Source organism: Schistocerca americana, chromosome 3 (assembly GCF_021461395.2).
Source record: "Schistocerca americana isolate TAMUIC-IGC-003095 chromosome 3, iqSchAmer2.1, whole genome shotgun sequence".
NCBI classification, from domain to species: domain Eukaryota; kingdom Metazoa; phylum Arthropoda; class Insecta; order Orthoptera; family Acrididae; genus Schistocerca; species Schistocerca americana.
The window spans coordinates 659767044-659792721 of NC_060121.1; the positions used below are offsets into that span (position 1 = coordinate 659767044).

A 25678-nucleotide genomic window follows, 5' to 3' on the forward strand; every position below is an offset into this window, starting at 1 on the left:
ATGCCGTATCTCCCGCCGCTGCCAAGCTTTACTTGCCATGATGGCTGATGACATGGGCGTACCCAGCGAGGGTCAAGGGGGCGAGGGGGGGGGGGTGCAGCATTTCTTATTAAATAAAACAGTAAACTAGTGAAAAACTGCAAATATCTTTGGGGGAGGGGGGGGGGGGCAGCTGACACCCCCCCCCCCCCCCCCCAAAGATATTTGCAGTTTTTCACTAGTTTACTGTTTTATTTATTAAGAAATGCTGCATGTTTTCTTGGATTGTACAAGTGCATTCTTGTATTTAAAATGTTTACTAAAAGCAGTTTTTGACTGGTTTACTGTTTTATTTAATATGAAGTGCTGTATGTTGTCTCGAGTCCTTGTTTCCTGAGACTCGCAGTTTCGATAATTTATTTTGGTTGTCGAGTGCAGTATTTACATATGTATTTTTTGTGATGTTATAGAAACAAACAGTGCAAGAGATTCAGAATAACACCTATTCAACAAAATACTTATGTACATATTTGCACTATACAACAAGAAAAAATTCTCGAATCCTGCTGGGCTAAGGATGAACAAATACGTAACTAGTGCAGTATTTCATTATTTAAATAATGAATGACAGGTGCAGGCTTTCCAAAACATCTATTATGACATAGGAAATTGAGTCAAACATTCATACTTCCTATGCAGTTAGTAGTTTCAGTTACAGCAGCGGTTTTTATTAGATATTCGTAGTAAATCTTGCTGCTTCAGCCGTGTTAAAAATTTTATAGATAATAAACCTTTATTAGATAATAAACAAGTCCCTGACAAGTCTTTCAATGCCTGTCATGTATATATACTATAAATAAAGTGCGAAAATGCAAGGGGGTATCCAAAACATAACTTTTACAGCTTAAAATGTTATTTCCCACATTTGACATTTTCCCACATTTTACACCATTTTTTGAAGTCCCTTGAAAAGTGTAAAAGTGGGGATTCACTGCATTTTTATAGATTTTTTCTGTTATCCACCACCCCTTATAACCGCCTAACACCTTCATTTGCCCATTTCCTAAGTCATTTCCTGTTTCCCCAATGCCATCCCTGCAACAATGGATACCTGTCCATCTTTCTGCAACATTTCAGGAAAGCATCTGTTTTCCTGACTAAAACCCAGTCCCACATCCTGTTCCTCAAATGTGCCTAAACCCGAAACCATGGAATCCCCCCCCCCCCCCCCCCCCCCCCCCGCCGCCAACAGTAACCATAAAAATTCCTTTCTCTGGACCCCACACTCCTTTCACAATGACTTTCACCTTTTCAGGTTCACCAGTCCCCATCCCACACAAACATGGCACTACAAAAACACGTCTCCATGACACATCCCAGAACCACCTCTGTTCCCTCCTCAAGATACTGCTACAGTGCAATTGTCACTACATAAATCATTCTCTGAAACTAAATCCCTTGATCTACAGCATCTGGAAGAGCATTACAGATACCATCTCCATAAGTTATCCAACCTGCTGACATCCTACTTCGGGAAACCACTATCCAAACCCAATGCTACCCAAAGAGTTCCTCTTCCTCAACCCCTCACAGCACCCACACCATGCTTAACTGACCTTTTCAACTTCCACATCCCCAAAACTCCCTATCAACACTTCACCAAATCCAGAGCCAAACAATCCTGGAACACTGTTGTTAACCTTTCCATCAACATTCTCAACCCCACAGAAATTTCAATCCTATCCAAAGGTCTTACCTCTAACCCTACATCCAAATTATCCTTGATGAACTCATCAAAGACCTACTCACCTTCTCCTGATCTCTGCTATGGAAACACTTCTTTGCACCAATCATTCCAATCACAGCCAGTCTAACTGAAATGTTGAATCCTGCCTTCCCCAGTTCATACCAATGTTCAACCGCGACTCTTTCCGCCTTCCCACCAAACCAACCCCAGGTAGCCTTTCAGCAATTCCTTATCTCCATCATGGCCTCACTATCCTCACCCAAGTCCCTTCCCAAGTACACAAATCTTTCAGAAGAATAAATGGCAGCCATACACTGCCTCAAAGCAGATCCTTACCTGATCATACTACCTGAAGACAAAGGCGCTACCACTGCCATTACAAATCAAAGTGACTACCTGGAATAAGGCCACTGGCAATTGTCTTGACTCATAAAAGACAAACCAGCCAAAGTGATCCCGTTCCAGAAGTTCAGCATAAGCTCCAATCCCCCCCTTAAAGCCTTAGACCCTTCCCAGAACCTCTCCCCTGAATCTACTTGCCTTCTCACCCCCCACAACACCTCTCACAACCAGCTTCTACATGATTCCCAAAATCTACAAACTGAACAATCCTGCATGTCCCATTGTAGCTGGTTATTGTGCCCCCCACTGAGAGAGTTTCAGTCCTCATTGACAATCACCTCCAACAAATTGTCCAAAAGCTACCCTCCCACGTCAAAGATACCCCTCTTCACCGATTATCCAAAAACCCCACCCCTTCTGGATCCCTATTCATCACTGTTGATGCCAGTTCCCTACACACCAACATCCTTCATGCCCATGGTCTTACTTATATTGAACACTATCTCTCCCAACCTCATTCTTCACACACCTTACTAACTTTATGATAACACACAACTACTCAGCCATGGACAGCTGCATGACTATCTCCTATGCCAACCTGTTTGTGGGACACCTAGAGGAAACCTCCCTAGCCTCCAAAAACCCATGATCTGGTTCAGGTTGGTTAATGATATATTAATGATCAACTCAGGACCAACACCCAATTCTCATTCCTTCACAACCTGACACCTTCTGTCCCATCAGCTTCACCTGGTCCCCCTCAACCCAGTGTGCTACCTTCCTGGATGTTGACCTCTGCCAATCTTATGACTCCATCCATACCTCTGTCCACATTAAACCCACCAAACACCAACAGTAACTGCATTTAAACAGTTGCCATCCCTTTCAAAAAAAAAAAAAACACCCATAAAGCATAGCCACCTGGGGATGGAGTATTTGTAGCGACAAGAACACCCTTGCCCAGTATGCTTAAGGTCTCACAAATGTCTTCACATACAGGCACTACCCCCAGACCTAATCCACAAGAACATTTCCTGGGCCACATCAATGATCACGCCCCCCCCCCCCCCAATCCAAATCCTTCCACCACTACCAAGAATCAGCTACAACAGAGCAGCCCCTTCATTATCCAGTACCACCCTAGACCGGAATGAGTGAGCCACATCCTACGCCAGGGACTTGATGATCTATCACCATGCACTGAAATGAGTGACATCCCACCCAAGATTCTTCTCACCTCTCCTAAAGTGACGTTTCGCTACTTACCCAACCTCCATAATATCCTGGTCCATCCCTATGCCACTCCCACTCCCAACCCCAACCCCTTGTCACAGGGACTGTATCACTGTGGAAGACCCATTTGCAAGACGTGCTCAATCCACCCACCCAGCACCTCCTATTCCAGTTCTCTCACATGCTTATCCTCCACAACAAAGGCTGGGCCACCTGTGAAAGCAGCCATATATCTTATCATTTACCAGCTCTGATGCAATCACTACTCAGCTTTTCATGTTGGCACGACTATCAACCAGGTGTTCTCTGGGATGAATGGCCATAGTCAAACTGTGGTCAAGAGCGAAGTGCACCACTCTGCAGCACAACATGCAGCTGAAAACATGCTTGATTTCAATGGCTGCTTCACAGCCTTGGCTATCTGGATCCTCAAATCCATCACCAGCTTTTCTGAATTGTGCAGATGAAAGTTATCCCTACAACACATTCTCCATTCCTGAAATCAACCTGGCCTCAACCTACGGTAACCTACTGCCCCACACCCTCCACCCAATAGTTTCTGGCCCCTCTATCCTATCACCTCCATCCAATTCACATCCCCTCACCTTCACTGCACACTGCTCTCTGCCAATGTACTCACTTGTCTCTTGCACTTCTCTGCTCCTCTCCTTCCCACTCCCCTTTTTCACTCACCCTCCCATCTCCAAAGCCTCCAGACACTGCATCTGGCAGCCTTGTCCTGCCACCTCTAGTCCGTGCACACTCCATCAAGAAGTGGTGATTCCTCTTCTTCCACCTGTAACCTGGTATCCCTCCCCCCTTCCCACCTCATCACGGATTGCTGCTCCCATTTGACACATTTCGTTCTGGTAGGAGCAGGCAGAGAGAGTGATCGTGCGTGCGTGTGTGTGTGTGTGTGTGTGTGTGTGTGTGTGTGTGTGTGTGTGTGTGTGTGTGTGTGTGTGTGTTTTCTTTTTCTGAAGAACGTTTTGGCCAAAAACTTTGCGTATAACAGTCTTTTTGTTGTGCCCGTCTGCAACTCGGCATGTCATCTTTATGATGAGTAGCAAGCAATCTATCCTTCATCATAATTAACAATACTCCACCCTAAATGATTTGATATGGTTTTCCATAATACATCGACTGATTAATGTGGAAGGCTTGTGTATATAATTTATTACCGCTATCTCTGGTCTTAGTACCACCTCTTGCAATGAGGGCGGGCTGCACCTGCAATACAATTTTTGGAACGACTTATATTCATGGAACTGACAATGTGCCTGAAATGGTTCAAAACTAGAAATGGAACATTTAATTAAGTTGCTGGTTGCAACTACTTGTAACTATGACTGACTGCAACAGTGATATTATCACATTGTAACACAGATTTATTTCCTTTGCATTTTACCGAGTGAGGTGATGCAGTGGTTAAATTTAAGTTTTCCACGATTTCCCTAAATCATTTCAAACAAATGCTGGGATGGTTTCTTTGAAAGGGCATGGCTGATCTCCTTCCCCATCCTCATCACAGTCTGAGCTTTTGCTCCATCTCTAATGACATTGGTGTCGATGGGATGTTGAACCCAATATTCCTTCCTTTGCATTTAGTCATTTGGGGAATATCCCCTTCATTATGCCTATTCAAAATGACAATTTTTTTTGTAGCACCCCTCCCACACACACACACACACACACACACACACACACACACACACTACTTCAGAAGACCATATAACAATCATTACGAACTTCGGAAAATACAAAATGAAAGAGTCTATAAAATCTTTTCATCAACAACATTTGGGCAAGAAAATATGTAGCTCTGCGGCATGGATGCCCCACTGAAATTCTATGCTAAATTTATTACCTCTTTTGCAGATAAAGGAAGACTGAAGTTTTTTTCCAAAATTCCTTCTTGGATAACATCAATTGATGGTGTACCACTATAGTCCACCCACAAAGCTTTTATTTTCTCAGTCAGTGGTTCAGTATTTTTTGAATAACCTTGCAACCATGCCCAGTTATCTTTATCAGATGATTCCATTGATGAATTTCTCATGGTAATCAATGTTTTATGAACAATGACCAAAAACTTCAAAGTGTTCTGAAAAACAAAACAAAAAGAGTGTCTAATACAAGCAAATATTTTAAGATGTAATAACTGCATTAAAACATAGCAATGATAAACAGAAAGTGAGATATGTGGCATGTGTGAGAATAATGATCAACAACAAAATATGACATTTATGCCTTTATAACAAAACATATTAAATTTATATTGGACATTAACAAATATATCTTTTCTATAAATGTTTTTCTTACTGTTGGAAGTCTGCTATCTATAGCCTTTCTATTTTGGCCATCAGTTATTTTGCTGCTCAAATAGCAAAACCTTTCCACTACTTTTAGTGTCACATTTCCTTTTCCAACCCCCTCAGCGCAGCCCAATTAAATTCAATTATATCCCATTAGCCTTGTTTTACTTTTGTCGATATTCTTCTTATAAAATCTTTTCAAGACACTATCCCATCACTTCAACTGGTCTTTCAATTTCTTTGCCATCTGTGACAGATTTGCATTTTCAAAGGTAAATTTTTTAAAAAAATTTCTTCTCCCTGAACTTTATATTCTTTTACAAATTTCCCCTTGGTCTCCTTAACAGCTTGCTCAATGCACAGATTGAATCACATATGCGACCACCTTGTCTCACTCCTTTCTCACTTACTGCCTTCCTTTCATGTGCTTTTCTGACTGCAATCTGGTTTCTGTCTGTATTGTATTCCTACAATCTTCAAAATTTCAAAGAGAGTATTCCAATTTGTCAAAAGCTTTCTGTAAATCTATTAGCCTGTAAATGTCAGTCTGCCTTTTCTCAAAATGTCTTCCAAGATAAGATGTAGAGTCAGTGTTGCCTTATGTGTTCCTGCACATCCAAACTGATCTCCCCAGAGGTTGTCTTCTATCAATTTTTCCATTCTTCTGCAAATAATTCTTGCCAATATTTTACAACCATGACTTACTATACTGATAGTTTGGCAGTATTCAACTGCAGTCTTTTGAACTGGAGTTATTGCATTCTTCATTCAGTAAGGGGGTATTTCACTGTCTCATGCACTGTATCTTGCACATTAGGCAGAACAGTTTTGTCATAGTTGGCTCTTCCAAGAATTTCAGTAATTCTGAAGGAATGTCATCTACTGCAGGAGCTCAGGTCTGACTTAACAGATTGACCTTAAATTGGATTTGTCTTGTTTTTCCTTATAAGCCATACACCATTATTGGACAAGAGTTCCCAATTTTTGAAACTGATGTTTGGGCTTTTTCATATGGCCCCTGGAAAGTTTATATAAGCATTATGGAAACATGTTATACTTCTTGCTCGATTAAACCTCTTCAAATTTTACCATTTGTATGAGGCAACATCTCAGTTGCATTTGCCTTAACTGTAAAATTGCTAGTACTTATATCTGGTCATTCAAAATACCATACCTAACACTGTTAGTTTCCTGTTCATAAGACTAGATGACATCAAAAGGATACACAAGAAAAGTGGATAAATGAGGTGATTGTGAACTGTTGTAAATTTGTGATCTGACAAATGAATAATGGAAACCATTTCAGGATGATGATAAAAATTTCCTTGTTTTTGCTACAGGAAGCTTTTGAAATATAAACATATGCTAAGTCTTCTGCTTGGTCACCTTCCAGAATATTGTATTTTCCTCCTACAAACCCTTTTTTTCCTTGGGAAAAACACAAATCTTTGAATAATGTATCTAGTGACTTTGTTTCCCGATTTATTAGTTTTGTCCATGGTACAGAATCTGAAAAACTAAACTGACAAAACTCTCTACAAGTATCATCACTTTGGCATTCTATTACCTTCTCTCCAACATATAATTAATATCTGTGACTTTCCTGAAGTCAATTTGTCCTTTTTATTTCCTGCACTTCAACTCACCAAACAATTTCTCACTTTCTTGTCTGTGTGCTGTTAATGTTGTGTTGTTGTTGTTGTCATAGTCTTCAGTTCAAAGTTGGTTTGATGCAGCTCTCCATGCTGTTCTATCCGGTGAAAGCCTGTTCATCTCCAAATAACTACTGCAACCTACACCCTTCTGAATTTTCTTACTGTATTCCTCTCTTGGTCTCCTTCTAAATTGGTGATCCCATTATGTCTCAGAATATGTCCTACTAACCAATCCCTTCTGTTAATCAAGTTAGGCCACACAAATTTATTTTATTTTCAATTTTATTCAGTGCCTCTTCATTAGTTGCACAATTAATCCATCTAATCTTCAGCATTCTTCTGTAGTAGCACACTTTGAAAGCTTTTATTCTTTTGTCTGAACTTCTTATCGTCCACATTTGAAGGCTACTCTGAAGACAAATAGAAAAGGCTTCCTAACACTTAAATCTATACCTATTTCTCTTCTTCAGAAACACTTCTCTTCTCATAGCCAGTCTACATTTTATAACCTCTTTACTTTGGACATAATCAGTTATTTTACTGTCAAAATAGCAAAACTCTTCTTCTACTTTTAGTGACTCATTTCCTAATCTAATTCCCTCTGCATCACCTAATTTAATTTGACTACATTCCATTAGCCTTGTTCTGCTTTTGTTCATTTTATATCCTCCTTTCAATATTCTGTCAATTCGTTCAACTTCTCTTCCAAGCCCTTTGCTATCTATAATGGAATTACAATGTCTTTGGCAAACCTGAAAGTTTTTATTTCTTCTCTCTGAACTTTAATTCCTAATCCAAATGTTTCTTTGGTTTCCTTTACTCCTTGTTCAGTGTACACATTAAGTAACATCGAGGATAGGCTGTAAACCTGTCTCACTCCCTTCTCAACCACTGCTTCCCTTTCGGGCTCTTCAACTCTTATATTGCCACCTGGTTTTTGTGCCATTTGTAAATAGTGTGTCACTCACCGTGTTTTACCTCTGCTAGCTACAGCATTCCAAAGAGTGTATTCCAGTCAATGTTATCAATAGCTTTCTGCAAGTCTACAAATGCTGTAAACATAGGTTTTCCTTTCCTTAATCTATCTCTAAGAGAAGTTGTAGGATTAGGACTGCCTTGCATGTTTCTAACTTTCTCCTGAATCCAAACTGATCTTCTATGAGGCTGGCTTATACCAGATTTCCCATTCTTCTGTAAAGAATTCGTGTTAGTATTTTGCAACTATAACTTTTTAAACTCACGTCATGTAGAGTAAAGTGTGCTTCTATAAGCTGCATTAATTTCTGTGATGTTTGAAAAGTTTCACTATCTGTGCCACATACAGTACCACACTCATCCATAAACTGCATTTAGGCTCTGACGGTATATTTTAGAGCATAGCCTTGTACAGAAATGAAACACAGACAGTAAGTAATTCAGACAAGAAGGGAGTAGACGCTTATGAAATGTGGTGCTACAGAAGACTGCTGAAGATTAGGTGGGTAGATCACGTAGATAGGTATACCAGGGTGTATACGCGGGCAAGGAAAAAAAGTTCCCAGAGTTTCCAGTTAAAAATAGTTTTTCCCAGATGAAAATACACTTTTTCCATGTTAAGTGACAGTATTCTTTCCCTCGGAACTGAAAAACTTATCAACCTTTTAAATGGTTAAGGTTTTATACACTGATGTGGAGCTTTCCAGCACTTTACACAAAAAAACACGTGTTTGAAAGATCTTTGATGTGAACAACATGTATGCTGCATATTTTAGTGTTACAAAAGTATACATTCGAATTCCACCAAAAACAGCATGCTAGTTTCCGACGTGTTGAAATTCAGATTGCGATGCCCTCTTGTAGCCAATCATAGCTCATATCATGTGATCTCGCCAGTCAATGACAGCACACATTCAGAGCATAGGGCACATGATGTAGTCAGCCAATAGCGGCATCACTGTTAAGCAGCTCGAACACACAAATTGGAAAAGTTAATAATTTAAATTCATACACACGGTGTAGCTACAAGAAAAGCTAGACTTCCTCATATAAAATTGGTATCAAAGATTAATAAGCTACAAGAAAAGCTAAGCCTTCAATTATAATATTGATCTTTTCCTGTGTGTGTTACACTCACAGATATATCACACAAATGCCCAATAAAATTTTAATAACGACATACATGTCTGGTTTTCTGGGCTTGAAATTCTTGGAAGTGGCTGGTCCTCAAAGTGTTAAGTTTTAAATGTCAGTTAAACACCCTGTGATTTAAGAAATTCATCACCCATTCTCACAGGTAACATAATGCATCTTGTGTAAAAGGAAATTTACTTTGAAAGTAACGCTTTTCAAACCACCATTCACAATATTTTCCTGCTACCTGTTAGAAACAGGTTTGTTTCAGCATTTGCCAGAGAGCGCCAGAAAACACGCATTACTGTGCGTGTGCAGCTATGATGGTGGAGGAAGCACCTATGTTCATGTGTATAAAGCATTAAGAGATCTTACATTAAGTCATCAAAAAAACACTGGACATCAGAGGATACTCCAAGAGCATTGGAATTTCATAAACCACACTAAAATGCATGATTCAGGTTAAAGTGCACATTAATATGTCCAGATTCTTGATGAAGTAGGCCCCAACCTGATATTAAACTTTTCAATGTGATTTTCGGGATGTAAATTTTCTTGGAACACTCTGACCATATTATCTCATGATTGGTTCTTTATTATGGCATAATGCTATATGTGTCAGAAGATGAACACACGCACTTTTAATTCAGCAAACAGTTGAAACCAGCCAATTGTGTGGAATGAAACCCTCTGTTTCAACTAAATTGACTGCCTGGACGGAAAAGATTAATAAAAGGGAATTTTCTTTAGCAAGCTGACAAAAATAACTTCATTGTTCTGCAAGGTGATTAACACTTGACTGCCAAAAATGTGGAAATAAGAAAACTGCAACTAATAACATATTTTAGCATTCTGTAATCATGTGAACGTATTTTAATTCCCTTGATGACTCCCAGGCACAGAAATCTGTCCATTTGACATGAGAGTTGTAAATGAAGAGGAAACAGCAAAATCACTTCATGTAAACAATGGTCAAGTGGGGACTACTTCCTCCCCTCCACAATTCAGATTGATCTGCGCATGCATGAATATAGCAGTTTGGGCGTGCAAGAAAACATGTTCTTGGTAGCATATGACTGCTTGTTACTACTGCCGATATAGCCAACAGCCACACGTTAAGAAGCCAGAAGTGGGAGAAGGTATTGATCATATGTGACTCAATTGCGCATCAGCCCGCTGGCAACTGCTCAAACAAACCTAATATTAACAACTGTGAGGTCACGCACATCATTGGTTGTTGTGAAGTTTTGCATAGTCTTTGTTCTAAAGCCTTCGACATATTTTGTTGTTTGCAGACGCTTGTGTGTATGCTGTGTTTTGTTTTGCAATTGGAGCATTTCCTTTGCAAGTTAGATTTTATTTCTTTTTTTTCCTCCCATTTATGTTTTTTTGCTGCGCACAGTATTATTCTGAAGTAGCAGGATATAGCAATATTCTTTGTTAGAGAATCAATTCTTATCAGTCACAATTACTAAAATTTAACTGAAAACTAAAACAATGAAAAATTCCCAGAATTCTTAAAAATTCCCTGGTTATTCCCACTTTCTCCCGGATGAAAAAATTCCTGGGCTTTTCCAGGATTTCCCAGGGTGTATACACCATGTATACTGAATAATTAATGACATACTTGATGGAATTAGGGAACTTGACGTAAAGAGGGGATCACTTGACAGGACACATCCTGAGGGATCATGTAACAGTCTATTTGGTAATGAGGGAAGTGTGGGGGATAAATATTCTAAGGAGGAGACCTAGGCATGGATACAATAAGCAGTTTCTGATAGATGTTTAGTTTCAATAAAATAACTTTGTGATTGACAGATTGCAGTGGCAGGGAAGATGTTGCCGGTGAGCTGCATTCCATGCTTGACAAAGCTCTGCTTGCACTTGCAAAACAGGCAGCACTGTGATCACGTGGCTCTCAAGAAAGAAGCTGACGGCTGTCCCTTACCACTTTCCTTGCTGAAACATCAATCAAAAAGTTATTTTAATCCAAGTATAGGCCACAGTTCTTACTCTGAGATGGAGTGGCTTGCACAGGACAGGATTGGAGAGCTGCACCAAATCAGTTTTCAGGCCAAAGATCACAATGACAGTTAACTGATAAAGATGACAAAATATGCAGAGATTTTGAAGAACTAACTTTATTTATTTGCACAAGACATTGCATTCACCATAGCTGTTTAAAGCGGTGTCCCAAGGTTCTGCACAGGAATATATATGGGCTCTACGTCCAAACACTGATGGATCACTCAGTGCCTACCAGCTGCAATGCCTCCTCTACCAGTATCGTCATTCAGATGTGGTATGGCTGATATTGCTGCTAGCATCACAATCTCAAGACTGCTTTCAACTTTCTAAACTTGGAACTGTTACTTCCTACTCAAATAGATCCTCAATCGCCACCATGAGGCTGAGTGCATCCCAATGCAGCCTTCCCACCAAGGAAAACAACTGAACTGAACCTGGGTCCTCATCCACATGCCAGTCAGGCATGCTGACTTCTCAGCTGCAGGGTGGACAACTATGTACGTAATAAATGTATTTATTATGTCACACAAACAACACCTCACAGATTCTCTTATGCCATTGGCACAGTTATCTCACTACATATATAACCACAACTACTGACTCGGTCCTTACTGGATCAGAATCCCTTATTTCACACTGATATCTCTGCCAAAGAACTACAACACCAGTGAAAAAAGTAATATCTTTACACCCATTTAACTCAGAAATCATTTGAAACAGAACATAAATGCATTTGAACATTTCTGCAACAACTCTCAGTAAAAATCTGCAAGACCAGAAATTTCTCAGATTTTGCCATCATGAACATTTTGGTCATGGGTTGCTTGACGATTTTTGGAGTTTCTTCAGTAAACAGTAAACCTTCCAATGATGTTCAGCGTATCTCTTTTAGTATGTGACATTGGAGCTGGATGGGCAACTGTATGATCTGTGATGAAATGTCCTGCTTCATTCTATCAAACCTACTTATCTATTTCATAATGATCAACCCCTACTTTGGAGCTCATATTATGTTTACATCAAGTGACAAACATTGATGTGTTGTACCTTGCCAGAACTGTGGAAATGTCTACTTTTATATGTGATTATAAATATTGCATTTTAGTTGAAGAGAGGGTGATGTACATGGTAATATTTAAGAGAAAACATGCTTCTTAGAGCATTTTTTCGGTTAGTGTAAACATTGGCGAGTCACAAAAGCCTGACTGTAATTACAATAACAATTTTCTTTGCACAAAGATACAACCATTTTCTACTTACAGGTGCGTTTTTGTTGCTTTCTGATTAAGCATTCTCTCTTAACAACAGTGAGTGCAGATTGCCACAATCCTCCTAATGGCGATATATACAAACAAAACGAAAAGTGTAAATGCAAGCTCTGTCATTACCTTTCAAACTGTGATCTTTTTATGCACAAAAATCTACAGAAATCACATCATATGTTTAGTTTATTTACTTTTGTATCTCTTTGAGTCATGAGCTTGTGTTTGCTATGTTGCCAGACCTCCGAACTGTATTTCCATTTCATTGCTTACTGCTGCAGTGTTTACATTGAGGCTTCCTCTTGGGTAGGAAACACTTTTGCTGTCATTCTTTGCTGTGCACTCAAGTTGGACTTTGCTCATGATATACTTAATTGCTTTGTAGTCTGGTGAAATTGTATGTCCTTTACAAAGCTGTGAAAAGTCCATAATGATCAGTGTGCATACTTGCCGTGGGACCAAAAAAGAAAAGAGTGAAGGGTGTGAACAGTTCCATATCACAACCAGTAAAGAGAGCTTTCAAATAACTTTGTATTAGTAACAGTACTGTCAAGTGAATTCAATGTGTGTGTGTGTGTGTGGGGGGGGGGGGGGGGGGGGGGCATTCACAAAAATCCCCAATAGATCTGCAGTTATTACAGATTAGGCTCTGTACCAATAAATCCATTATTACAAAATCCATCTATGAAATGAAGGAAGGGTTCTGTTATTGAATGGGTGGAGAGCAATAAAAATGAGCTACCATCTAAAGCCATGCCATGAGAGGAATTTACTAATGCCTACTGGAACACTTGCAACCATATTTAAAATCACACGAATACCTTCTGGGAAGTGTACTGCTCTCAGTGAACAAGGAATTTAAACTTCTGTGGTTGTCTATGGTCACTGCAGATTTGATGCTACTGATCTTATTTGGATATTTGCCAAGAACAAGGTAACAAAGGCCAGCAAGAATATTAATATAAATTATACTTTCCAGTAGTGTCGCTCCACTCCAGTAAGTGTTCCCCAAAGCGCCTGGAGGAATTCAGTGAGTAATGTGCACAAACTTCAAAACATGTGTTCACACAAGGCCCACAATCTTGACATAGTAATAGAATGGTTGCTGATCCAAGTAGATGACTGCAATAGCAAGAGCGAGACCTTAATCAGCAGCAAAACGATTAAGATAGGTTTTATTTCACTCATCATTTATTTCACAAAATTTATTCGAGCTAATCAATTTTTCATTTACTGTTAAAAATGTACAATGTATTTCACTGTTCATTTATTGAGTGCTGATTGTATATCAAGTGTTCACTTGCAATTTCCCATTTTATTTTCCTCTACTCACAACAGCAATAGAACACATGACAACAGAGGCGGCACTCCGAAGCCACCCAACACAGATTGCTGCTACTAACGCAACTGCTTTATAAATTCTTAACTGACTAGAGTGGAAAGTATTCATCTGTAATGAAATATGATGCAACCTAAAAAGTTCAACCACTTGTGTTCTCTCCACCACAATAGCTACAATGATAAGCTCAATCGCAGTGTCTTGCATTTGACTTCACAGTGGTGAAACAAAGATTTGCGTGCAAATAGGGGGAAAAAAAGACTTTCTATCTTTATAAATTGTGCAAATGAAATTTCTCGCATAATTATGGTCTGTCTTCTATGACTCCTCGGAGTTGACACTCAACAAAAAATGCTGAAAAAGGCACTCTCTCTCTCTCTCTCTCTCTCTTCAATATTACTATATATTGCATCGCATTTTCAAGTAAAATGTAATTTTCATGTTCTAAATTAAAGAATATATTTCCATAATTTCGGCAAGGAACAACACATCAATGTTTGTCAAATTAGGTAACTACAATATGAGTTAAAAGTCTGAAATGAATCATTATGAAACACACAATAATACTTCCTGGCAGATTAAAACTGTGTGCTGGACAGAGACTAACTTCGAACCTTTGCCTTTCTCTACCGACTGAGCTACACAACCATGACTCATGACCCGTCCTCACAGCTTTAATTACGTTAATACCTCATCTCCTAAATTTCATTCTGGAAACATCCTCCAGGCTGTGGCAAAGCCATGTCTCCGCAATATCCTTTCTTCCAGGAGTGCTAGTTCTGCAAGGTTCGCATGAGAGCATCTGTGAAATTTGGAAGGTAGGAGATGAAGTACTCGTGGAATTAAAGCTGTAAGGACAGGTTGTGAGTCATGCTCGGGTAGCTCAGTCGGTAGAGCACATGCCCGCAAAAGGCAATATGTCCTGAGTTCGAGTCTTGGTCCAGCACACAGTTTTCATCTGCCAGGATGTTTCAAATCAGTGCACACTCTGCTGCAGAGTGACAATTTCATTCAGAAAACAGATAATAGTTAGCATTCCATGCAGATGAGCAACAGCCTAATCATGAAATGGTTGAAGGAAAACTTTTTAGGCTCTCTCACTCTTTGTTGGCCACATTACATTTCTTTAGCATTCGTACAAGAATTCTAGTATGACAACTGCTTTGCTGTTATTCCACTTTAGGTCATAACAGAAAAAGTCTCCTATTGTTGTACTATCAACATTTTCAAGTACGAACTTATCACCTATCATTTAATTAAACACTAATGAGTCTTTCTCTCTATTTAATCACAATTAATTACATTTGTTTATGATTAAGGTCAACTGCCAGTTTCTGCACCTTGCACGTCTATGTGCATTTTTCTGCAATTTGCTCTAATTTTCCTTTGACCTTCATTTGTACTAAGGAACTGTCCAGGAACAGTATCCACCATTATCCTCCATTTCATTTATGCATACCATGAACAATAATGACCTTTTAAGAACTCGGGTGCTATGCCCTAAGAACACAATTTAAGTTTTTTCTCCACTGTGAACAACATGCAAGTTATTAAGTTCTAAACCACAACCTTGACCAGCAGTCTGTAGCCTCATACATTGTAGACCAGGCAACAATGTAGACAACTGCAAAAATTGCAGAACAAAATGAACACTACAGCAACAAGGGCACTACTATCTACTGCCTTGCGGATGAATAGAGCACAGGTTCACAATTTTTATGTTACTGAAATCTAGGCTGATTCCTACCAAAGAGACTCATAGCCCTCCAGAAACACAGTACTATATAAGCATAAAACATGTTTCATAACTTTAAAACAGATCAGAGGCAGTGATAGAGGTATACTGTTATGTGCGCCTGTGTAACAACCCATCTTATGTATGGGAATGACCAAATCCTCTTTCTAATCACTTGCAAATGTTTAGTTTCTCATATGATCTACAATGAACTGCTGTAAGGATAGCAAGTTTGGCTGCATAATATACATATCCAGTAGTGTAGATACCCCAACAGGTTCAGATGCCTTTCCTCTTTTGAACTATTCTATCTGATCTTGAATATTTCTCCTCAGTTATTCAGCCAGCTAGCATCATCCAGAAGGTGTATTATTTTGGCAAGCTGACTTATTGCCATTTCAGATGTTCCTGATTTCTGGTGCACACCATCTTTATATCCTTTCTCCCCCCATTCTGCAACCTCCAGTCGGCTGCCTCTGGACATGCACCTGGTGCGGCAGTGAGAGAAGTGCTACACTGGAGGTTGATCTACATCTACATCTACATCTACATTGATACTCCGCAAGCCACCCAACGGTGTGTGGCGGAGGGCACTTTACGTGCCACTGTCATTACCTCCCTTTCCTGTTCCACGGTCCTTGATAGTGCCGTGGTCAGTGTCACAGGAAGGGGTCTGTCGGTGAGGTAACAATGCATCCTCATCTTCTTTGGTTGTTATAACAGGAGCGGATTTCCATATGGTTTGTATTTGTGCTTTGATCAAGCTCAAGGCTCAAGGCTCAAGGCTCGAACTCAGGCCTTGCTTAATTGAAAGCTGTTGTCTTTATGTATTAGTCCGCTGTGTATTTCAATAATTACAGCCTCGTTTAGAATATAGTCCTAGGATTTTCTGGCTTGTTGCAACAACTTGGAGCCATCAAATATATGGCATGTCCGTAGGAGATGCAGTGTTCCACCACAGTGGATTTTGTTGGCTGTTCATTGTCTGTGTAGCGTTTATGCTCAGTGCATCTCTCCTGTACTATTTGGTTGCTCTGGCCTACACAAATTTTCCAATGCTGGCAGGAGATGTGGTAGACTGCCAGTTTCCAGAGTTCTAGGTCATCCTTAATTGATCCCAGTATGACTTCAGTCTCAGTTATTGGTCACAAGTAACTGTTTGTGTGGAACATGGCCTGTAAGTGCTGCAGTTTGTTTGTTGGACTATAATGGTCTGTGATCTCACACACTCTGTGAACTTGTGTACTTAGGACACCTTCTCGTTGTGAAGGGACATAACGGTTGGAGGCATGCAAGTACAAATCTGTATTTGCTGGTTGATGGTAAATGCTTGTCATAGTGTGCTGTTTTGTCTTTGCTTGATGAGTACATCCAGAAAAAGAAGCTGATTATTTTCTTCTATCTTCATCCTGAATTTGAGGTTCTGATAAACACACAAATCAGGTTTTGTAGACTGTCGACTCCAGGGCTGCTTTTTTACTAATTTCTGTTGAATAGAAAATTGGAAGACATAAGCACAAATTCAAACAGTTTCATTAGCATTGGGTCAAATTTTGCTCCTATGAAGCTTAGGGAGTCTCTTAGTGGCACCTCATAAAGAGAGGTACCACGTCAAAACTCACCACGAGGTCTTCTTGGACCAGCTGGAAGTTTTGCAGCTGCTGGAAGAAATGAGCAAAATTCTGTTTGATTTTCTATGCTGCAATTCCTTATCAAAACCTGTAATTTTGGAGTTTGTGTTATAATTAATAGATGGAACTGTGGAATGATCTACCTAGGCAAAACGATTTTAGAAGACAAAATTAAGGGTTTTTGGCCATTTTATACCGTTCTACTAGAATAATCACTGAGCTATTTATAGACTTTTAACGCAAGACCAATGTTTTCTAGGATTTTTGTGAGATTTTTAGACGGAATTTTACTTCCAGATACAATGAATCCTTTTTGGAGTGCTTTTCCTTGCACTCATTTTGACAGTTTGGCATTGAATTCATTAAGTCTGTAATAATGATCTCTTAACTTTTAAAGCAACTTTCAAACAGGTCTTTCCCATCTCTCACAAACTTGTCTAGCACATACATGTCAACAGCATATTGTTCAATAATCTCAAATTTTTTACTTTGATAATCCACATTTTTATCTACAGTGATAAATGTTTGATGTTGACTGCTCAGGTAAAGTGCAATTTGTTTCTCATCACATCTGCTAAACCAATATTTTCTTACCTTTCCTAACATTTATTCTTAACACTCATAGTCATTCACATTATGACAACTGTATTTTCACCAGTTCCCTCCTTTGGGAGAACTGAATTCAAAAGAAGAGTCAATTTCACAGCTGTTGATCCAAAACGTTACCATCCAAACTGCTCAAGGTAATATTTGGATAAGATATTTACTAGAGTATTACATGAATCCTTGCCCATGGCACTCTTTCGACTCATGTGGGTCTCCCCTGTAACCACTGCATGATCAAGAAATTTACACACAACATCCTTCGTGTTTCTCATGTATTCTGCCAATACAGATTTCAAGGTACCTGCATAGTCCTGGTACAGGTAAAGTAAAAGCTGCAGCTGATCCAACTGTCCCAATGAAAGAACTGAACCAGTACTTCACAATACTTACAACCAGTGGCGCCGACTTGGGGGAGGGGGGCAAGGTACTTTGTGCTTCCCCAATAGTTAAAAGTAGGGGCCTCGCCCCGCCCCCCAATATTCAAACATGCATTTCACACCGCTCTCTCCCCCTTCCTCATCCTTTACTGGGAAATTTGTTAAAACTTGCACATACATTTTTGGATAATAGTATGTAATGATTATGTAGGGAAAAAAATACTGATTTTACGAGCTTTTGCATATTCCTTTCTGTTACTCCTCCAACCTCTGCATATGACGAACTGTTATGACAGGGTTTGTCCCCTGTATCTGTACTATTCGCACTTTTTTACTGTACAGAGGTATGCGGGGAACGAAAGCTGACCATGAGCTCGCAGCGCTGTGGCTGCTAGGACGAGCTCCACTTCCTCCCACAGCAGCCTGCTGGCAGTTTCTAAAAGAAACTAATGAGCAATAGTGACACCGATTTTAATGGCGATCGCTAGAAGGACTTGGTAACGTTAAAGACTCTTCATTTTTGTAAATTCTATTGACAATCACTAGGTACAACACCACACAAATCAGCACCGGCTCCATGGATTTTGCCGCCCTGGACGAACATGTCAAGCGCAACCCCCGCCCCCTTTTCGACATAGTCAACTTTTCCCACAATATATTTCATACACGACGGCTTATTTTCACATATTACACTCATTTGTCTCTTTGTTGTGAATAAGTCTTTAAGATCAAAGTAGCATTCAGTGATATGTTTAAGTGAAATACATTTTAAGCCATTTTTGTTGGAGGAAACATTTCTTTCGTAAATCGGATCACACTGTTTCTGTACCATAGATAACTTTCAATAAGACCCTTGATTTTATGAATAATTTGTATTTCCAATTTATTCTCACATTCCTCCATTTACGCAAGATGGATTTGCCACTCCAAAAATCTGCCGCCCTAGGCGATGGCACGGTCCCCCCCCCCCCCCCCCCCCCCCCCGCCCCTCCCTTCCTCCATAGAGCCGGTCCTGACAATAATCAACACTATTCTTACATGACTACTTCTTGTTAGGTGCACAGTACTGTTACGCAGGCCGCAGCTAATGTTGGCAGCGAACATAAATACTCCGGAGCTGGGCATCACCAGTGGTCAGTTAGTCTTACTGTGACTCGGTTCAGTTGTTAATCTTTCATCCCTTACTGTCCAGTTTAAAATGGACAAGTTTATAATTAGGAAGAAATGTGACAATGTGGCAAGTGTTAGTGATGGTGAATCTAGACCCAGTGTTAGTGGTGCTGTGTGTTCTCACAAAGACACAGATAGTGATGGAACTGTGGCGGTGACAAAAAACACTGTTCCTGGAAAAAAACAACACTGTTATCAGCCCTCTTGGAAACAGCAATTTGCATGGATCAATTACAATAAGGTAAAAGACGTTATTTTTTGCAAAATTTGCAGACAAGTGTTTGAAGAAAATCGTTTTCAGTTTTCTCACAAAATGGAAAAAACTTTCATGGAAACTGGTTTTTCAAACTGGAAGAAAGGGGTAGAAAAGTTGAAACCACATGAAGCATCGGGCTGCCACAGAGAAGCTGTACTGAAATCCAAATCCTTAAAATTGAATGTCAATGTATTTAGCCAGATTTCCAAAGAAAAACTGACACAAATAAAAGAAAATTGAGCTTGTATACTAAAAATCGTATCTTCCCTCTGTTATTTAGCAGTGTAGGGGCTTGCAATACATGGGCATACTGATGAAACAAGTAACTTTGACAATTTATTATGGCTTCGATGTGAAGATAACCAGCTAATTTTAATATGGCTACAGAGCGAAACTTACAAATTGACATTTCATTTCATGACGTGAAAAACAAACTTTTCGCCATTTTAAGTCATACACTTCTTAGAAAATTATTGGAGGATATCAAGAGTGCAGAGTATTTTGCAATAATAGCAGACGTAACAACAGACATAGCCACCAAAGAGCAATTTAGTATCTGTATAAGGTTTGTTGATGCTTCGCTAGAGATAGAAGAATATTTTTTAGGGCTATATTCAATACAAAGTACCACAGCTAAGGCTCTGTTTGATATTATTATCGACATTTGAAGACGATTTGATTTGCCTACATCTAACTGTAGTGGCCAATGCTTTGACAGTTCAGCTAACATGGCCGGATTATATAATTGTGTCCAGGCAAAGTTAATGGAAATGGAGAAGAGAGCTGTGTTTGTGCACTGCCTTGCACACTGTTTAAAACTAACACGACAAGACACTGTTTAAAACTAACACTACAAGACACTGTGAAAGCATTTCCAGAATGTCGAAATGAATTGAATGTTATGAAGGACTTAATACATTTTGTGAGAGATTCACCTAAAAGATTAGATCTTTTTGCTCACCTGAATGCAGATGCCTCTACAAATTTGTAACCACTCTGTCCTACAAGGTGGGCCATAAGATACTTGGCAATGTCTTCAGTTTTGTCCAACTATACAGAACAATTTTTTCTAAATGTTTCAAGAAATGACAATTCAGACACTGGGGCCAAAGCAAATGGCTTTTTGATTAATATGCAGACATATGATTTCTTTTTCATGCTATCACTTTTGGTAAAACTGTTTGGTCACATTGATACCATAAACATAGCACTACAGAGGAAATCCCTACACTTAGAGGAGGCCAATAAGATGATTTCCACTCTTGTAACTTCTATTAAATTTATGAGAAACAATTTTGAATCATTTTGGGATGAAGTAACTTCAAAATGTCAAGATATGGATGTTGATTTCCCAAAATTACCCCGTAGAAGAAAAGTCCCTAAGAAATACGATGACTCTATCAATTCATCTGTAGAAACATTCACTGAAGTATGTGACAAATATAGAAGATTGTATTATGAAACAATGGATACATCCATCAGCTTCTTGGAATCACGGTTCAAAACTCAATCATTCATGTATGTAAATCAAACTGAACAATTTCTTCTTGGTGATAACAAACATTCATTTGATATTTTATCTTTCTACAAATCAGATATAGACAAAGAATGCTTGCTTCTCCACTGCAGCAGGTTTCATGAGATTATCCAAAGTAGTGATTCTGCGAGTATTAGTTCGTTAGATGACATAGTGAAATACCTAAAACAGGAAAATCACCTGTTTGACCTACTGCCTGAACTAGTGAAATTCATACGTGTAGTGCTGACGATTCCAGTAACGTCCTGCACCACTGAGCGATCGTTTTCTTGTCTGCGGAGGGTGAAAACGTATGTTCGTTCTATAGTGAGGCAGGATTGTCTTAATGCCATCGCCCTTCTCAACGCCCATAGAGATGAATCGATGAAACTTGCCTTGATGCCATATGTGACGAGTTCATATGCAGGAATGATCTGAGGACGAGTACATTTGCCATCAAAAATTAAGGTATGTTTCTTCAACTTCATTTATATATTTGTTTTGTACCACTACTGACCTATACTCCGACTGAAATGACATTGTGATTGATGTTTCCGCGAGTCGAGGAGTAGGGGCTAGTCGCCAGCCAATCGTAGTTTGCATGATTTTCAGCTGTTTGCATTTTTCATTATCCTCACAATCTTTTTTTGTTTTTTGAAAGTTGTTATGCTGTGAGGGGAATTTCCCAAGAATATAATGTCATAACTCACTTGTGTTGTTCCGTATAATTCTCATTGCATAGGTCATTTTAGTTAGCTTAGAATTTAAGAATGTGATGTGGGAATTCCATTTCAGATTGTCTTGTAAGTAAACAAAGCAATTTTGTTTCAGTGACACTTAATTTTTTGGTTTTCCAAAGAAACATTTGGTTTTAATAGATTTTTAATTTTGCCTTTTCATTTGTGACTTCAGCATACAGCCTAAGAGCCTTTCTACTTGCACCTCTAATCAATACACTGGTGTCATCTGCAAATAGGACTGGTTTGAAGTGTCGAACATGTAGATGAAAACGCAAAGTTATCTGTCAAATGTAGTACCTAATAAAATGATTCTTGCCCCCCCCCCCCCCCCCTCCCAAAATATTTTCAAGTTGGCACCTCTGCTTACAACCATACATTGTCCAAGGCCTTAGAAACAACTATCACGTGCTTTCTTACAATTCAGCAAAACCTTTGACACGGTTGACTTTGACATTTTACTTGCCACACTTGGTAGCCTAAATTTCTTACCAAGTGCAGTTCAGTGGTTCTGCTCACACCTGATGTATTGCCAGCAAAGCATCATGTCCAGCAACAAAGTCACGTAGTATCAGGCATCACCCATGGTTCAGTAATGGGTAGAGACATGAAAAATTCATTTAAACGATAACACGAATTTGGTGGTATTTAAGAAAATAGTGTGAATTCAGCAGTTTTTAAGGAAGTAATGCTAATTTGTTGGTCTTTAAGGAAGTAACGCAAAATAAGTGTTTTTCAACAAAATTTCTCAGTGTCCTCATAAGAAGTGTTATAAAACTAACGATTTCAGTGACATATTTAACGTTGAAATGTTCCATGTTCAACTGTCGCACTACTTTTTGCAGTCGTGATGTCACTAGTGACCTTCTGACCATCAACTTTTGCAAGCACGAATGAACGACTACTGAGTGAATTTCAATTACTTATTTCTTTTGTAGTGTATGTGCTGCAGCATGCCATTTCAAAGCAATGGCACAATGAAAATCTATCACAAATGCATCACCCTGCTCATAAAATACGGTTAATAATGCAGCAACGATGTAAGGTTTGAAGAAATGTGATCACTGAAACTTGAGACTGTAGCCGAATGAGTAAGCCACAATGTAATAGATAGTTTCGCGGTTTACGATACGAATGGATGTAGGTTTGTGTCCCACTGCATGCTAATATACAGGGTGTTACAAAAAGGTACGGCCAAACTTTCAGGAAACATTCCTCACACACAAATAAAGAAAAGATGTTATGTGGACATGTGTCCAGAAACGCTTAATTTCCATGTTAGAGCTCATTTTGGTTTCGTCAGAATGTACTGTACTTCCTCGATTCACTGCCATGATTTCATACGGGTACTCCACCTGTGCTGATACAACATGTGCCTTTACAAGTACGACACAACATGTGGTTCATGCACGATGGAGCTACTGCACATTTCAGTCGAAGTGTTTGTACGCTTCTCGACAATAGATTCGGTGACCGATGGATTGGTAGAGGCGGACCAATTCCATGGCCTCCACGCTCTCCTGACCTCAACCCTCTTGACTTTCATTTATGGGGGCATTTGAAAGCTCTTGTCTACGCAACCCCGGTACCAAATGTAGAGACTCTTTGTGCTCGTATTGTGGACGGCTGTGATACAATACACCATTCTCCAGGGCTGCATCAGCGCATCAGGGATTCCATGCGATGGAGGGTGGATGCACGTATCCTCGCTAACGGAGGACATTTTGAACATTTCCTGTAACAAAGTGTTTGAAGTCACGCTGTTACATTCTGTTGCTGTGTGTTTCCATTCCATGATTAATGCGATTTGAAGAGAAGTAATAAAACGAGCTCTAACATGGAAAGTAAGCGTTTCCGGACACATGTCCACATAACATATTTTCTTTCTTTGTGTGTGAGGAATGTTTCCTGAAATGTTGGCCGTACCTTTTTGTAACACCCTGTATATTTTTTTCCATGGCAATAAATATTTTTTTCCATCTTAGCATTGTCAAGGAGCTGGGTGCAGACACTGCCAACACCATCATCAATCATTGAGCTTATGGCCCTACCACTTTTTACAGTAAAAGTAAAGGAAAAAATCCGAACATGTAATACAAGTATGTTCTGCAATAAATGCTGTTAACATTTCTGTCTGATTAGGGACTGAAGAATGAGAGAAATATTTGGGTGTTTATTTCTGAATATGTGATGAGTTCCGAATGGTTGGTGCGGCAGGTACCTTACAGAACAGCATTAATTTTGGCTATGGAAATAAGCAGCTACAAAATTCATCTTTTTGGATTTCTAGCATGCTTGATTAATAACAAGACAGCAACTTGAGTTAACCAGTTTGATGTAAACAACAGCCAAAGTTGCACAGCTCAGTTACTTTTGTCTAATTGATGACCGGTTTCACGTATCCGAACCCATTCTCAAATCATCCAAACAAAGAGAAAGGTGTACTCCCTTGTAACACTCAAACCACATTAATATTTTACATGCTTGTGTTTAAGCTATTAGTCAAGTTTACAAAGACCATTCATTGGCAGGACAACTGTTTTGCGTATGCTAGCTGCCAACCCTTGCAAATAAACAATATTGTGTGCAATACCAATAGCCCTGTAGTATTCAAGGCTGAGTGAGTATTTTTCTGCAAGTATTAGCTTATGAAAATTTTAATTAATATTGATATGATTGTTTTCAAATTTCCTTGAAACAAGGTTTGGAGACCGGCTTCTGTGATCTCCACAGCTCAAGAACGACATGAAGAAACACGAAACATGCCATCAGTAAAATATGTGCAACATACAATTATTTTCATTTTTACCTTTGGTATTTGTTTTTAAGTAATTATTTGTGTCAAAATTTTTGGTTAAAATAATTATTCTCTACACTTGTCTCATGTTTGGCCCACCCTACCTGAGGAAAAGCTCCATTTTCAACATAGCATTGAAAAATGGTTAAATATGACAAAAATAAATAACTGGCAATAGAAAAAGCTTGTCAGAAAATAACACTGATAAATAACACTGAAAAGTGCAAAAAATAACACCGGTTTTGGCCTTAAAATAACACCGTTATTTTCTTGTCCCTAGTAATAGGTCCTACACTCTTTCCACTGTATGCAAATGTTAGTATTTTTTAAGCTTAACATTTTTATTACCTACACCATTCCCTTAAATAGTCCTATTCAAGAATTCATCTATGGTATAGAAGGAGTTGTCAAGGAGATATGATTTCAATTTATTTTTAAAACTGCTACTGTTGCCTGTCAGACATTTTATTTTTTACCAAAAAATTTTACAGCAGCACATTTTAACCCTTTCTGTGCCAAAGACAGGTTAAGTAGAGGATAGTGTAAGTCATTCTTTCTTCTGGTATTATAATCATGAATGTCACTGTTGTTTTTAAACTGGTCAACCCTAACTGGGACAAATATCAACTTCTCTCCTTAAGCTAAGGCTGTAGGAGTAATAATTGATGAAAAATCTAAATTAGGCTGAGCATGTAACTGCAATGCACACAAAGGCATCAAATAAAAAGCTTTTCTCTCATGACCTGAAAAAGAAACTTATACAAACACTCATACTTCCAATCATTGATTACAGTGATGTTGTCTTGCAAGGCCTTTCTCAGGAAAGCTCTCGGCACCTGGA

The 25678-nt window shown here is 39.1% G+C and overlaps 1 protein-coding gene across 1 annotated transcript in view; it reads right to left on the bottom strand.

The window, feature by feature from the left end:
- LOC124606551 (gem-associated protein 5) overlaps positions 1-25678 on the bottom strand; it is a 344051-nt gene that overhangs the window by 25790 nt on the left and 292583 nt on the right. The window contains exon 20 of the mRNA XM_047138535.1: positions 5169-5405. Coding sequence (XP_046994491.1) covers positions 5169-5405 — 237 coding nt within the window. The remainder of the gene's footprint in view (positions 1-5168; positions 5406-25678) is intronic.